Raw genomic sequence first — 18045 nt, forward strand, 5'->3', positions numbered from 1 at the left:
ACACTACGTCACGTCTTTAAATATTAAGTCTCAGTGCCCGGATTTTATTGGTTCATCCCGTTACTTTTGACTTCGCCTTATGACCTTAAACATATTCAAGCATATAATTGCTGTAAATTCCAAATTTTATTCAGGTGAAAAAGTGAGCAGGTTTAAAACAGCAGGACAAGTCTTGAATTACAAACCACAGAAATGAGTTAATAAATGAACCGAATATAAGCATTTTTCCAGCAATATTAAACTTGACGGTCAACAAAGCATTGGACCCCAGAGAAAATTTTAAATCTAAAAAAAATAAAAACTCTTCTTCCGAAAGCTAGCGTTGCCAAATTTAACATAGCCTGCAAATTGCCGAAAATAGCCGCCGTTGACCCGCTTGACGCACATTGAATTGAAACAATGAGAAAAAAAATAAATTACACTTAATTGAGCTTCAAAACTGAACGCTATTAAGCATAATACTAATGCCAGCTAGCAATCGCTTTAATGAACTTTGATAACCTAATGCACTATGACTTAATGACCAGGTTTTATATGCTTAACTTGTTTCTTTCGATCGCTTGATTTTGCCCTTTTGACTAGGAGAGTATTCACTACATTGCGTAATTCAATGCTTGATAGAACTTAAAATCCATTTAGTTGAAACGGTGAGTGAGGTAAGTCATAAGTCAAAGGTGAAAATCGTGACTTATGTCAAACAAAAAAACGTGATCAAAAGGTTAAGCAATTCTTTTTAAAAAGAGCGCCTAAATAATAGCCGTTGAGAGGCTGACGGCGGCTATTAAAAAAATAAAGAACAAATTTAGATAAATAATGATACTCCACGTGCTTAGAATGCATATAACAAATTTGTGGAAAACAAAAAGAATCTGACAAAGGCAAAAAAACTAACAAAAAGCAAAGCCTAATTGAAAATTATTGACATATCAGCTAGAAAAGTAAAAAAATTAATTCTTTAATGAGAGAATACCATAGCCCTTATGGAATCAGAAACTATCTAATCAATTCATTAGAAGAGAAAAAGACAAAAATAACAAGAAGACAAGATTCAAAAATTTTCTAAAACCTTTTCAAACGGTGTCCACATCAACCAGAACAATGACTGAAAAGTCATAAAGCCACATTATAAAGCCGTTGAGACCTTTATTATTAAGACTAAGCAAAAGGACCATATCAAAAACATAAACGAGTAAATGTCAAAGTACCACTAATTTTCCATGAAAAGAAATAGAGTCAAAGTCATAAAATTTTTAGCTATCAACTGAAACTTAGATTCAATTATTATGCCTTTTAAGCACACAATAATGACAACAAACGTAACACCAAGTACGGGCAGGAGTAAGTCCTCACTGTTATATAATCTCAAAAAATTCGGAGTAATCAAAACCAATGCTGCGGAAAAAAACAGATAGATTAGTTTTAAAAACGGATTGATTTATGCTTTATTAGCAACACATTGACCCTATCATTAAAGTGAATAACTAATCAGAAAAGAAAAATGCAAACATTTGAACACGTATAATGTCAAAGTTATAGAGATCACAACCGAAGAACTTAATTCAGATTATTTTCCCCATTTTTAACCGATAACACTGGTCATTAAGGGGACTAATGGATAAGACAACAAAACGAGCGAATTTGCTATAAATTTTATGAGAACTAAAGAGGGTAAAAACCATAGAAATTTTCAGCAATGATCTGGCGCGCTTATACTCAATCAATTCATGCCATTAGCAAATTTTAAAAATCGGGAAAATAAAGCTATCATTGAAACCCATTAGAGGGAATTGATGATATTTCTTCAAAAAATTCTTCAAAAAAATTCATTTCCAATTTTAATTACAACTTTCTTACCTCAAAAACGGACGTAACCAATTTTTGCACAGTGCAAAAATAAAATCCTTTTTTATGTAGACAACATTAAAAAAATTTTCTATTTTGTTTACAAAAACAAACGATAAAAACAAAAAAAAATTACTGATACATCAAATATAGAAGTATTTTTTTCACGTCGCAAACTCTAAAAATCAGTTTTCTAAAACTCAGCACATCAAACTTTATTGACGCATCAAAACGCTGACGTCAATTGCCTTTTGCTTTAAATTGCTCACGACAGCCGTACATCAGTTAGCAGTGAATATAATATGTAGAGAAAATATCTAACAATGCTGCAAAACCCCCAATTCTTGGTCTAGTAATAGAGTTTGGAAAAAACATACTTAGCAAATTGCCGGAAAATAGCCACCGTTAATTCCCATATTCAAGATTGGCATTGAAAGAACAGGAAAAACAAATTAAAAAAAATGATCGTTGTACACAAACAATTTTAAAGTGCTAATTTGAGGTCATTTTTGGAAACTGTTTCGTAGTGAGAAGACACAGGGGCTATTATCAATACCAATAAGCATTATAGATGGTAACTAAGAACAAAGTTCGAGTAACGGGCATCTAAAAATTGGGCTTTGCGGATTTATCCCGTTTCAATTTCTGATTTCGTTTTTTGATACTAACTCTCTTCATTTTGAATTGCCTTGCTGAGCAACTGCTGTCTAAAAACACTTTTAGCAGAATGAGAGGAGTGAAACTGGCCTAGAGAAGTCAAAAAGATTTCACTCAAAATGTTGAACAAGCTGTGAACAAAGGTAAAGCAAAAAAAATTCAGTACGACGAAATAAAAAACATAGCAGGACAAGTCCTGACGTACAATTCAAAGAATTTTCATTGATTAAACAAAAAAACTAAAACTAGAATGGACTAGAGTGAATTGGAACAACCGTTTCCGAAAAAAATCATATAAAAAAGACAAAAAAAAGAAAATCAAAGTCAAAATGCCGATAGCGAGAACAAAAAAACAACTAGCGAGAAATGTAAAATGATTCTAATAAAAAACTTGGCCTAGAATGAACTATGAATGGATTGGGAAAACCATTTAGAAAAAAATCGGATCCAAGAAATTAAAACAGTAAAAATCAAAGTGAAACTGCCGCACGTGAACAAAAAACCACTAGCGAGAAAGCGAATTTTTGTTCAAACACCGTTTTCTCACTCTACTTGAAATTTAGAGTGAAAAAATTCATGCCACAAAACCACTCGCTTTTTCGCTCTATTTCCTGTTTCGGCGTGACCAAAATAACTACTCCAATTTGACTTCAAAAATCATGAAAGAGGAGCGCCATAAAATAGGAGCGCTATAACAGCCGGCTATGAAGCTGAGGCGGCTATTAATAAAGCGAGCAACAATTTGGCTCCCCGACCATTGGGTTTTGAAAAAATTGCAAATTAAAACGGGCGAATAAACGTCTTGACAAGGAAAATGTCAAAATGAAAAGTTGGTAAATTTTGGCTACAGTCCTTTGCCGTCATTCCACTATTCTATGGCCAGCCGATGGTTTTTTATTATGGCTTGGCAAGTTATGGCTTGGATAGTTTTGACAAAGGTCCAACTTTTGAAACACATACTCCTGTTACTTATTGAGAGTATACAGGAGCTAGTATCAAAACCAAACATACCCGGCAGATTGCCGGAAAAAGCCGCCGTTGATTCCAATAAGCATGATTGGGATTGAAAGAATAGATATTGAAAAAAAAGATTTGAGTACAAAAACATTTTTTAAATCCGATTTATTTTGATGGCATTTCGTAGTTGAACATAACGAACTTCTGTTTCTTAGAAAGAGGCTACAGGGCTACTATCAATACCAATAAGCATTAGAGATTGTAACTAAGACTAATAGGAACGACATTCAAATAGCGGGCATCTAAAATTGGGCTTTATGGGTTTATCCCGTTTCTACTTCTGACTTCAATTTTTTATACTGACTCCGTTCATTTTGAATTGCTTTGCTGAGCAACTGATGTTCAAAATCACTTTTAGCAGAATGAGAGAAGAGAGAAACTAGCCTAGAGAAGTCAAAAAGATATCACGCAAAATGTTGAAAAAGCGGCAAAATGAGGTAAAGTGAAACATTTTTTTATTCGATGAAGTAAAAAAAATAGGAGCGCTATAATAGCCGGCTGAGAAGATGAGGGCGGCTATTAATAAGGATAGTAACTGTAATTTTCAACAACAAACTTCAAATATCGGGCATCTAAAATTGGGTTTCAAGGGTTTTTCCACTTCTATGATTGATTTTGTTTTTATGACTCCGTTCATTTTTAGATTGCTTTGTAACTACTTCAAAAAATGTGAAAGAAATTGTCTCCTCAAAACATTTTCCGTGAATCGGATACTTAGAGACCAGTAAGGCGTAAGGCTCTAACAGCTGCTCGGCCACTTAATGCCCTCCGAGCGCTACCTGTTTATCCTTTTATTGAGGAGGAAGTCAAATGGGTCACACGATAAATCGCCCAAGCAAAAAATCGCACAAAAAACCACAGGACTAATAATTGCTACAAACTTTGTGGGAGAGCGATTAAAGATGCAAACTGTTAGGCTTTTCACTAGGAGTCAAAAAGTATTCTGATTTTGTGTGCAATTTAACGTAGATTACAAAACTATACTTAGTTAAGCTTCTAAACTGACGGCTCATGAGCTCAAAACTCAAGTCGTCTAGCAACCAATCTACTACTTTTGATAACCTCATGCATTATTGACTTCAAGGCCGCGCTTTATCTGTCTACCCAGTTTCGATTTTTACCATGACCATATTTTCTATATTGCGTAATAACTTATTACAGTAAGGCTTTAAACGTTAACTCTTGAAGGCCGGTCTTTAAATGTTAACTTTTCCGGTCCTCTCTTTATCGGTTTATCGCGTTTCTTGATTTTGTTCTTTTGAAGTTGCACGTAATCACTATTTATCTCATAACCTAATGAGTGAAAAAATTGAAGTCCAGTTAGTAAAAACCATGTAGTAAAAACCAGTAAAAATCAAACTTGAAAGTTGTGACATACGTAAAAAAAAATGTGAACGAAAGGTAAAGTGAAATTTAAAAACAGGAGAGCGCTTAAATAATAGCCGTTAACAGGCTGACGGCAGCTATTAAACACTTGACTTTGTTAGATCGATTTGCTTCGATACAATTAACCTAAAATACAATGAAATCAAGAACTTAACACACCCTGACAAGAGTTAACTGCATCAGAAAACCACCAGCAGTAGGTTGTAAAATCTAGAACCAAATTAGCATCCCTTAAAACAGTCCAAGGCCCGAAATTGTATCTCAAAAGGGTTACCACACGCGTAATTATTTGCCAACAAGAGGAACCACATTGGAAAACAAAAACCATTTTGGTTGAAAGAGCAACAACTAAAAAGCTGCTTTCATTCGATTACCGAATACTTTTTACAACTTTTTTCTAAACTCACAGAATAAAACGAAAACGGAAACAAGACTCCTTCTCCCTGCTTCTAAGTGTTGTTCAGCAGTTAATCTAAGCACTTGTTTTCATCTGCATTGACTGCACACCCTCTTCGAGTCGCAATACATTTTTTTAACAATTTTTTTGTATTCAAGGAAAACCAAATAGATGGCACCAACTCAAAGGCACTTATCACGGCACAAGTCATGTTGAAAAAACCACTCACAATAACAGCCAAAGAAGTTTATTCACTGATTGAAAAGCAACTGAAGTCACGTATGCAAATTTAGTTATGCGCAAACAAGTGAAAACCGACAACCGAAAACCAAGTGAGAATCATAGAAACCGACTAATAATCGCTATCAAGCAACAGGGGTCAATTGTGCCTTAATTCAGCTGGGGTTAGAGAGGGTGGGGGGTATGATGTCACTAAGGGGGCCTACATTGCTGGTATTACAACTAATCTTTGAGCACTGCTAAAAGTCAAAACCGCGGCACACTTTTGATTTGAATTGCTGGCTGTCGAGAATGAAGTTAGCATCTTAAATTTTGAAAGAGCAATTTAGATCAAGCAAAAATCAAGAAATCAAACCTGAAGAGTCTTTCAAAAAACAAAAAGTCGGACAATAAATTGAACATAGCCGGCAGATTGCCGGAATAGCTGCGAAAGAATAGACCTGCGTGCCATATAATAGAGATAGAAACAGATACAGATCTAAATTGAAAAAAAAAATCGACGCCGCTCAAAAAACTAGGTAAAAACATTCAGCGATAAATTAATAAAGCTTGCTAAATTTCATTCCGCAGAAGCCTCTTATTAGGGACCTTTACTGCACATATGAGTTCCTTTGACCTTAAACAAATTCAAATTAAACTTAAGTTTTAAAGTGCAAAAGTCATTTTTTTGAGTGAGGTAAGTCACGTATCATCAAAATCTAATCACGCAAATAACCTAAAAACTTTTGCTAAAGCGAGTGAGAAATGACGTCACGCGCGCAAAAGCCGTTAGTGAGAGGAAGAAGTCATTCAGAAAATTTGACTTTTTCAGCTTTGCTGTGTGAACAAATGTAAAACGAAAAAAGAGCGTCAGACGACGAAACAAAAAAAACATAGCCGGAAGAATTCCGGAAGCGACTCGAAGCCGCAAAACCTCACAAACAAAACCCTAATTGCAGCTGAAGCAATTACCAATTGAGTTCAACCATTAACTCATTACCTCCCCTGGTCTGATCTAAAAATTGGTGAAACGTAAACCACTGTCAACAAGAAAAAAATGCAGCAAAATTTTATATTGTTGAAAATGTTTGATAACGTTAAAAAAATCCGAAATAGATAAGCAGGTCAAAATACTGATGGCCTAAAACAGCTGAAAGGGCTATCAATTGCCCTCAAATAAATCATGATTCTGATCTCAAAAAGATCAGAAAAGCAAACGGCAGATAACAATCTTAGAAACAAAGTTAAATCTTTTTTTAAAAAAAAGAATACTCAAATTTAAGAACCAGAAAACCACTATAAATACAGTTCTAATCACTGCAATTAAAACAAAAAACGGCACATACTTCTCCCTTGTTCTGCATATGCTAGACAACAAGATTTAAAACAAATTCAAAAATTAAAATAATCATAGAAAAGACAAGCAGCAGAAAAATGTTCAAAGGCAAAAAATCGTTTAAATTAACACCAAGGCCGGAAGGAAGTTGCAGTAGATAGTATTAAGTAGAGCTTTTGGAAAAAGCTGGCTAGCAAACTCTCAGTACTGCCTTGTGTTGAATGAAATCAATTGCAAACAAAGAAATGACGAAAATTTAAGAAAATGCTGAAATCATTCAATTTTTTAAGAACTGAAACAACCAAAAATAAATGTGCCATAAAAAGCTGCCAGGACAAAACTAAAATGATACTAACTAGAATGATAAGAACATGGACACAATATGAGAAACACCGTAATAAAAACACATTCTTGATTTTTGAAAGTCAAAAATAAAAAGCAAAATTCAAGAAAAACGAATACATTTCATTGTTCAGCATTAGAGACATAGAAAAGATAACTAGTCGTCCAATATAAAGATCTATCCTCCTGAAGTGAACAAAAAAATAAGAAAAACCAGATATCAAACATACGAAACATTAAATATTTTACAGAAAAATGTCAAAAAACTTTTAATACTGCTTTCATGAAAAATGGAAGCTGAAAAAATCAAAATACCAAAATTAAAAATAGGTGCCAGGTTAAAACTAGAATGATAATAACTAAAATTTTAAGAATATGGGCACAATGTAAGGAACACCGTAATAAAAAGGCATTCTTGTTTTTTAAAAAAGTTAAAAATCAAATTAAAAAATCAAGGAAAACAAATACAGTTCACTGCTCAACATTCGAGACCTAGAAAAGATAACTAGTCATCCGATACAAAAATCTATCCTCCTGAAGAGAACAAAAAAAAGGAAAAAGCAGAACTCAATAATATAAAACATTGAAACAATTTGCAAAAAAAATTATAAAAACTTTTAAGACTGCATTTACGAAAAAGCTTCAACTGTTTTTCAAAAACTGAACTCCAAAAAATGATTGAATTTTTATTAAAACGCAATTAAGGTCCCTCATGTTGCACAAAAAGACTATTTCTAGTAATTACAATCAAAATACAAACAAAAAACTGACAAAAATCGGGAAAAAACTACCAACATCGGATTAGCATATGTACAATTTTATAAAACAAAAATACACCGAAGTAAAGAGAGGCGTTAAGTATATGAATTATCAAAGGGAAGTTGCCAAATAAACTGATTTTTGACAAAAAGACGGTTAAAAGATCTAAGAATGAAGAAATTAATAGAAAAAAGTCAAAAATTAACTAAAAAATCAAAAAATATGTGCCAATTTTCAAATTGAACCCCATATTCAGGCTCTGCAAAACACTGTGGCATCAATCTCCGATGTTGGCATTTCAATATAGTATCGAATGAAAATTATTTCTACAAAAAACCAAATTACAAGCAAAAAAATTGGCCACTTAGACGAAAAAACGGCTAAAAACGGTTATCTATATATGCCATTCAGTCAAAAACTACTTTTCAAAGTCAAAAAGTCATTCACTAAACGCAGCGCATGATCAAAAACATTCTCTCGCTTAGCGAAAATTTGTTAACCAAGACAGCTTTTCTCACTTTCGCTTTTAGGTCAAAATGCCGCGTGAACAAATCTACTTCCTGTAAAAAAAAAAAAAAAACCGAGAGAAAACCAATACTCCTCTTCGAGTCGTAAAAAACCAAGAGCACCGCAATATAGCTTCGCTCAGCTTACAGCTTCGCAGCTATAACAAGCGAAAAATTGCAAAAAAAGTCCAGCAGGACCCCAAAAAATTGCTAAACATCACTGACAGCAGTAAAAACGCATACGGATGAATAGCAATCAAAATCGGCCAAATAACAACTGCAGTGAAAATTGGCCAAAAGGTGATATTTAGAGAAACAAGTGGAATTTGATCTTACTTTTCCCACTCGTGTACATAGTCAGCAAGACACGTTTGTGCTTTGACATATACATCAGGTTGTTTACTGCTGTTGTTGTTTGTGGGTGTGTTCACTGTAGTGACGAAGAGAGCCCAGCCCTGAGTGGTGTCCAGTTCATAGACCTGTGCCATCTTCTTCAACACATCCACAGTAGTGTCCCACGGAGAGATCCCACTCCCAGTCAACTCACCCTCACTCGTCAGCAGAGTCAGGGGGATGCCTGCAGAATTAAAATAAAACGACTAATTCTAACTAAACAGATACCTGCTTATGTATTGGGGGGGGGGGGGGGGGGGGAATCACTGTGGGAGGCTTCAAATTGACGTCATTAGGTATACACCACCATAACCGCAAAACATAGCCGGCACATTGCCGGAAAATAGCCGCGATAAGCGCTTGTGGCGTTACATGAATTGAAACAACTATAGAAATAAAATAGACAGATCAACCACCAGTCCTTTAATAGACCACTAGACTTTTTGGGTTAGCTTCGGACTGTCATTTTTATGAGACACATAAGCTCTATAAGGAGAAAGCCCTAATAGGGCTTTTCAAAATTAGGATCTTTTCCGTTTGTGCCCCCTCAGCTTAGTGGGCGCATATTATTTGCATCCCCCAATGCACGTGCAATATTTTTTTTTTTGGGGGGGGGGGGGGGGGCACAAACGGAAAAGATCCCAAAATTAACATTCGAAATCAAAAACTCAAGACTCTAATATTCAAGAATTAGGGCATGTTTGGCACTACTTAGATGCACACTATTGACCTTTAATAAGTAAATGTTCATAAAATTTAAAGTTTCATAAGTGAGCTCAGAAGTCATTTTGAGTGAGGTAAGTCATTGAAAAAGTCAATTCCAAGAAGTCACGGTAAGACGGAACAAAAATCTGTCAGACGAAATAAAAAACATAGCAGGACAAGTCCTGACGTACAATTCAAAGAATTTTCATTGACTAAACAGAAAAACTAGACCTAAAAAGAACTATGAATGGATTGAGAAAACTTAAAAAATCAGATAAAAAATAAGAAAAAGCAAAAAATCAAGGTCAAAATGCCGCATGTGAACAAAAAAACCACTAGCGAGAAATGAAAATTTAATTCAAACAAAAAAACTAGGCCTAGAATGAGCTGTGAATGGATTGGGAAAACCATTTAGAAAAAAATCCCCATCCAAAAAATCGAAAAAACTTGACTGATTTGACTTGAAAAATCATGAAAATGTGTGAACAGATCTTAAAAAAAGACAACGCCCCAATATAATTCAAATTCTTTAAATTTTGAAAAAAAAATTTAGGAGCTCTATAATAGCCGCCTAGAATTGAGGATGCGGCTATTAACAAAAATTGAAATGAAAAAATCAGACCAATTATGGCGCACTTTTCATTTGACTTTGAGTAAGAAACTGTCGCCACTTAAGTTCAGCTGCTTAAAAATGTGAATGAGAGAGAAATTTGTATTACACAAAACGAAAAAGTCAAGGGCGTAAAAGTCACCGGCAAAGTTAAAACGGTCCAGCTAAAAGTTTGCATTAAAAACGAAAAGACCACCATGTTTACAATAGTTGCTTCAAACTTCGTTCGAGAAAAAATTAATAACATATCAATTATAACTGCCTGACTTTAGTCTCATAACCCAGAGCTTGTTATTTGAACATAGCTTTCGCAGGGAACTTCGAAATTACTACACTGATTATTAATTGCATGTCCCGATATCGGTTTTCTTACGCGAACATACATCTAAATTGGAACTTATAATATCTTCCGCCTTTTTGGGTAATATTTCACCATTTTACTATTTAACATTAAAAAGGGTTTATAAATGCGTTTCTATCTTTCAGCTGATCACGTTCTTTATTTTCCCCTATATAGCCACAATGAGCGTCACTTACCCGAGTATTTCATGGCAGCTTTGATTTCGAACATGCTGGGCGGCTTCTTCCTCTCTCCTACCTTGACACGGTTCAGGTGCTTCAGGAAGTGACTCGACCTAAACAGCATCAAATCAACAATACTCACGCACATATCAATCCCTGCGATCAACAACAGCACTAATAGGCAAAAACAAATGGTCCTATTGTTCTGTAGATAAAACTATTATTGGACTGGACGAGTTTGTTTATTATTTATAATGATAACATTTATCAAAATTATTTTACAGACAAGTCGTTTTTTATTTAGAATGATGGCATTTATTAAAATTATTTTTGAGACAAGTTGTTTTTTTTTATTTAGAATGATGACATTTATTAAAATTATTTTTGAGACAAGTTGTTTCGTATATATGGTTGTGAAGGTCCTCAAATCTTTCAGAGCGCTACCTCCATTTTCATAAATCTGCTTAAATATTGTACGAATGCTTGCAAAAAGAGGACTCAACAGACATGAGCAGGAATTGAGTGTTTGTTTGTTTTTTCACCAATGAACTTGCACAAACCTCCTTAGAGTGGCTTCGTCCTTGACTCCGTCCATTCCATAGCAGTCTTTCTGCAATTCAGTGCAGTATTGTTTCACATACTTAATAAATCCCTTGCTGGGCATGACACAGCCCAGCACCACAGACAGAAGATGCCATGCATTGTTTGAGTGCTGAGGGTCAAGCGGCTTCTCGAAGCAGTCGTTCCTTGTGCGTCTCGTAAAACGAATGAGATATGCAATCACCTCGTCACGGATGGCAGGTGAGCTGATCAGAATCTCCACTACCTGAACCATCAAATAAAACTCCTATCGTGAAATTGTAGAGGTTGGAATCCTAATTTAAGATTATTTGGATACGCCTTTTCCTTTGAAATATTGGTATAACATTTGAACTAAAATATAGCATCATAATAAGCAGCATAAGAGGAAATCAACTGATATAAAGCTAATGAACAAGCTTTATCAGACTAAAACGTGCTCACACAGAAATCTTATTTTCAGATTTCCGATACTATTTTGTACAATTGACTTATGTCTCCTCCGATCATGCATGACTCTTTCATACAAAATATAATAACTTTGATTAATCCCTGAATTTTCCATGGCATCAAAGATTTCCCAAATTTTTCATTCTTTGAAACTAGTTGTTGGAATTCCGTTTTTGCTCAATGCAATGCAATGCAATCAGTACTTGTTGATTTAGAATCTACTTAAGCTGATCTTTAGTTAATCCCCGTTTGGACTAAAGACTGTCTGATGAGTTCAAGCAACCATGATACTAATTAGTAATCCTGAACGAGCATCAAGAATGATAATGACTTAGAACAGAGTTTTGAGCGAGATTGAAAAACAGACCTTTTGTATGACGGATCGGTCTAAATCATTGTAGAGCATTTTGTAGAGGTCTTTGTAAATCTCACACGACTGTTCAATCAACTCCTCACTCTCCAGATTGTGGAAGGGTCTGGGTATGTAGGGATCAGGTGCAAACTCGAACAGACTCTCCTTCGGGATTATCTTGCTCTTCACTTTCTGCTTCTTACCAAACGCTTTCGCAAACATTGACTTCGAATGGTCGGAATACTCTAAGTCTACGAAATGATTCTCTGCATACTCAACTAGTGTGAATGTTAAGTGCTCTTTGTCTGATCTGGGAGCAGCAACAGGCTTTACTTCTGATGGTTTCGTCAAGGACTCTTTGGAGGTATCGACTGAAGTCCTTGACGCCAAATTGATTGTATCGTTTGAAGCTCCGATTCCACTGTCCAGACTTTGCTTAGAAACAAATTCATCGGCCGGTTTTCTCAGAGCTGTAATTGGTTTCTGTTTCTGTTTTTCCTTCTCTGTTTCCTCAATCAAAGCATCCATGTCTGGAATCTCCAGATCATCAAAGTTCAGATTGTTGACTGTCTCCTTTTTGGAAGAGGACTTGCCTCGTAACGTTCCTTGGAGAGTACCCGAAAGCGACGTCCCCACAAAACTGGACCGCTCTTGACCAGTCGAAGCGAAGCTGCCAGTTCCTCTGTTGGACGCTGTAGTTCCCGATCGCGGAGACAATTCATCATCATCTTCATCCGGAACTTCAATACCTGCAGATAAAAATTTCATTGGTATAGAGCTGAATGCAAAACCAAACTGGCACAGCAACACTAACTAATTAGAATTATGAAAAGCGCTTTAATAACAACATTTCAGATATTTCCTCTCTCACTCGAACCTATTGCCCATTATGGTATGCTCAAATGAAACATTAATATGTATATAGCGCATTGTTGAGTCAGACCGAATGACGAAATTTGAACTTGCAAGTCGCCGAAAACTTGCTTGAAAATAAAGCTAAGGTGACAGAGAAACTGCTTTTATAATCGACGAATTTAGTTCTCTATTCAACGTACTGCCCAAAATATACAATTATCACAGAAAGCCACCACATTAGAAGTAAAAATTGAAAAGCGAAACATTAAACTTATCACTCGTTTGAGTCACACTAGCCATGTTAGCACAATAGATGACAAACTGTAATTTAATAGCCATTTCTGGATTTCTCAAGAATACATTCGCCGATATGCGAGAGGCGATAGTAAAACTTTGCCTTTTTGAATGTGTTTCCTTTCGTATTTTATGAGCTTTTTATAGCATTGAAAAAAATTTTTGCTCACAGCTTGAAGTGATAGTTATATCCTCAGTTGCTATATTGTAAGTAGTTAATATGAGTCTTAGTTGAGATCATGATACTCATAATTTGCTGCAGCAATGAGAGCCACACAAACATTAGTGATGAGGCTGACGACAGGACTGTAAGTGGGTGCAACTACCGTGAAAAATGGCTAGTACGGGATTCGAACCAGCATGTCTTACTTGCAAGCCCACTTAAATTTAAGTAATGAGCCGAGGAAGTAAATACGTAACAGACATCCTCAGACAAATTACGCGGGTTTATTTTGGTGGTTGCTAACTCGAGTTTGGGGTGAAAAAAATTTGCAGACGATTTAAAAGACGGAGGTGGACCATACCTCCCAAGATTGGCCTTGGGAGTACACTTAGCTGCAAAGAGATAATAAAATCGTGATTTAGCAGTGTATCTACGATTTTGAGATCTGACCGCAATACGAAGCAGACGGAAAACTGCATAATAAAGATCAACACGACCCAAATATATACAACAATATTTCTTAGTGCATTGTACTGACGATGCACTAAAAATGCAAATGACGATGGCACTTTTTTGAACTAATGTAGCTTGTGATCAGTGCGGCAAAGAACACACAGGACATCGGGACCCGACGCAAGCAACTCGGAAACGGGAAGGGATCGATGGTCAACGGAGCGGCGAAGAGCAAGCCCGTCGGAGCAACTGCTACAACAATTTCGTATGGCCAACCCCTCACTTGGGACAATCAACCCGTGCCTGATTTTTCGAGGCTGACTCAGAACACCCAGTCCATATGAGTCAGCTGCTGACAAGGGCCGGAGAGGTCGAAAAAACCCACGCCCCCTGGTGAGTTATCGGCGGCCGAAAGGCAACCAGCAATAGCATAAAAGGCACTCTTGGCGTGAAAAATGGATCCACCAGAAATGCAGCGGCCTTACGAAAACAGATATACAACAAATAGCTAAAGCCGAAAGATACGATTTTGAATACAAGAATTGGAACAAGGCCTCCTGTACCACAATGGCAGGGAGTCACTGGAGGTAGAGCCGAGGGGAGAAACAACCTGCGTCCACCCCGCGCAGGAGCCTACAGTGACTCTTATAACAACTCTTACAACGTCAAAAAACGGGGCACCTGGTTTAGTAAAAGCCGCCGTACTTGCTATGAGCTTGATTTCTTAATGAGGAAAGGGGAGCGCCATAGAGTAGCTCGGAAAATGGATGTAGTAGAAGAGATGTCCCTGTCAGACCGCAAGCCAGTTACTCTTCATTTAAGAAAACCGGGAAGATGATAGCCAGAAAAATACGGTTTAACCCAAACACCAATTGGGAGAAACTGAAAGATGAAAAAGAAGCCTTCACGTACAACAAAAAGAACGAAGAATTAAGTAATAACATCAAGAAAAACACTTCCTTGAGTGAGATAGCTGGCATTCTAAGCCAGGCCACAATTGAGATCTGTGGAAAGAAAACCAGGCATATTGCAGTCCATGGACGGTGGGTGGGCAAAGAGGATGAACTAGCTAAAATCCACAGTGACATATCTAAAGCAGTAACAGCTCGAAATGAAGCTTTATCCCAACACCTCCCAGAGTACATCCTTATGCGCAAAAAACGAGATTTGAAGACTGCCCGGGTGAACATGAAGAAGAGACTTAAACAACTGGAAAGAGATTGGTGGGACAAAATACTGGCCGAATGCCAGGCTGCGAACGAAAAGGTTGACATGGGTAGTAAGTACGAGATCCTGAGGCAAACACAGGCGCCACAATCACTACCATTGAGTTCAAGGAACACTTCGAAAAAGTCTCAAAGGATCGATATGGGGCGGACCCCGCCGTTCTATTCCGTGCAGTATACAAAATGACGGACAACCGAGACGAAGCAGTAACTGAGAACGAAATTCTCAAAGAAACACCCACAAACGAGGAATAAGACGAATGTATCTCAGACATCAAGATCTCGGCGTCCGGGAAGGACAACATCCGGATAGAGTACATAAAGTTGGCATGTAGAACGCTCACGAAAGTGATGCACACTATTGTAAAGAAAATGTTCCCTGAAAGCCCCCAAGTGGCATGAAGCGCTGAAAACAGGTCAAATAGTTCCTCTACATAAGATAGGAGATAGAAATGACGTAAGCAATAACCTAGGAGTATGCCTGCTTGCCATGGGAGCCGCATCCTAGCCAAGATACTGTCGAAGAGAATGAGGCGATGAGCAAAAAAATTAGGACTTATGACGACAAAAAATTGGTTTTCGCACAGGCCGTTCCACAGCAGATGCCACTCAAATCCTGGTAAGAATAAGTGAAGACGCAGAAGAACTAAAGAAACGCCGCGTGAAGATTAAAGACACCCGGAAGATCCAAGTGACCCCGAAGCAAGACTGATAGACCTGAAAAAGCATACCCGAGTTAATAAATCAGCGCTATGAGAAAAGAGACGAACGGTATGCAAGGTAACTTTCTTAATTCCATTATTGATTTACACGAAGCTACCAAGCACCAGTGGCTCCCAGAACGAGGCTTGCGAGAGGGGTGCTCCACATCTCCATGCCTATTCAACATATATCATCAAGTAGTAATGAGAATAGCTGAAAATGAGCGAAAGGGAATATGCTACCCAAAAAATGGCCACACGCGAGTAAAATGAAAATGGATACCGGGGAGCAACATTCCAGATATAAATAAAATGAAAAAACCAAGCAGCGAAGCCACCGAATTCAAAATCCACCCCTCCCTTTATTCAGATGACAACTTTATAGTGGTTGAAAGCCGAGAACTCGAGGAGAGTCCGAATAGTAAAAGATGTCATGGAAAGTTCGGAAGAAAGAAACAATGAGGCAAAAGAGGAAAGGGCCTTTTTCGGAACATCTGAAGCTGAGGAGATTAAGATTCTCGGTTGCTGGTTGGGACATAAACAGGACGTAAAAGATCGGATAAAGAGAGCTGGAATGTTACGAGCAAATTGTAAAGGTCACTTGAGAAGAACAGGCTTCCCAAAAGAAAGCAAGCACAAATTATCGAAACTTGCAATACTGTTCGATTGTGCAACACACCCATGGTACGCATGCGAGACAAAAAGCCTAAAATCTTGGATATATAAAAGATACGGGCATATCTGGAGTAACAAAAATGCCCCCCCCCCTCAATGTTTCAAATGGAGAACAAGAAAGTAAACATGCAAGACATTAGAAACATACTTGGAGTAAAGACCCTTAGATGGAGAAATTAGAAACTAACTTTCGAAAGGAGAGGCTATGTGCTAAAAATGGACAACCAAAGAACAACAAAAGCATCAGCATTGGGTTGGCTTACTCCCTAAGCTCCCTGGTCAAAAACGGAAGACCCTCTTTTTTAGTAGAGGAAATTGCTGAAAGCCGTGAATAAACTGGAGTGGAGCCCCCAAACTTGCACGCGACAGAAGAATTTGGAAAGTCCTAATAACCCAAAAGATGAACCACCTAATCTGCTGGGAGAGAGAACACGCAAAAAATTACACAACAAAAGACGTCAAAAACAGGAACACCGAGCCGCCTCCATCACTAATTTGTGAATCCACAAGAGAGGGATGAATGAGTCAATCGAACAGTCATTAAACTGCGAGAACTGCAATAAAAATTTCAAATTAGAAGCGAATTGGAGAAATCAACTCAAACGATGCAACCAGAACCCCAGCTAGAAAACCAGATCGACCAGAACCCCAGCCAGAAAATACAGACCGAGATCGAAAACGTTATCTCTGTGGAGAACAGAAGTCAGCCTCAAATTTCGCTGTACACAAGGAAAGATGCACCCAAGTGAGAGGGCATGCTCCAGGAGGGGCGAACGCCTAGAAGTAGTCACATGCGAACAACGTCCTCTTGTAAACAGTCCAATTGTGTGCGTTATCAAACACTTTATCTTAGTTCATTAAACTACTTTTGGGACTCAGCAAATGCGACTTCTACCAATATGTATCAGAATCTTCCAAACAGAAGAAGGATCACAATCAACCCAACCGGAATCAATCATAAAGTTCCTGATCATCCGCTTTTCTACCGAGCTGTTATGTATTTTTTTGCATTTCAAACTTTTTCAGCTCTAAGAGTAAATGCCCCATTTTTCATCTGTTGTAACTATCCGAACTGTCACTTAGTATTAAGAACTGCGTAACTGTACTAACATATCTTTTTATCCTGTTATTTAGTTTTAATGTTTCCTCATTGTGAAACTGCCTTCAAAGATCAGGAGTGCGGAAAAAGTTCTCTCTTTCACTGTACGAGACCATATCAGTGTAAATATATTGCGAGAATAATTTACTTACGGAACTTAGAATTCCTACAGCTACCACATAATTAGCAACTGAGTGTACTCGGTCATGCACTTGCCAAACAATTGACGGCTTGTCAACAAATAAGTTTATTCACTTTGCACCTTTAAAAAACTAATGCACCGAATAAAGATGAGCCATTAATGACACGGCTATAAAAACATACCCGGCAGATTGCCGGAAAATAGCCGCCGTTGATTCCAATAAGCATGATTGGGATTGAAAGAATAGAAGATATTGAAAAAAAGATTTTTGTACAAAAACATTTTTTAAGTCCGATATATTTTGATGGCATTTCGTAGTTGAATATAACGTACTTCTGTTTCTTAGAGAGAGGCTACAGGGGCTA

At 37.1% G+C, this 18045-nt stretch overlaps 2 protein-coding genes across 2 annotated transcripts in view; both read right to left on the reverse strand.

Annotated features, from left to right (window-relative positions):
* The window catches only part of LOC142345923 (ATP-dependent RNA helicase DHX8-like), a 468212-nt gene that overhangs the window by 128283 nt on the left and 321884 nt on the right, over positions 1-18045 (reverse strand). The window lies entirely within an intron of this gene.
* The window catches only part of LOC142345922 (uncharacterized), a 95949-nt gene that overhangs the window by 10817 nt on the left and 67087 nt on the right, over positions 1-18045 (reverse strand). The window contains 4 exon segments of the mRNA XM_075398381.1: positions 8798-9038; positions 10707-10804; positions 11252-11517; positions 12088-12821. Coding sequence (XP_075254496.1) covers positions 8798-9038; positions 10707-10804; positions 11252-11517; positions 12088-12821 — 1339 coding nt within the window.

Source organism: Convolutriloba macropyga, chromosome 9 (assembly GCF_964194025.1).
Source record: "Convolutriloba macropyga chromosome 9, txConMacr16.3, whole genome shotgun sequence".
Lineage (NCBI taxonomy): Eukaryota > Metazoa > Xenacoelomorpha > Acoela > Convolutidae > Convolutriloba > Convolutriloba macropyga.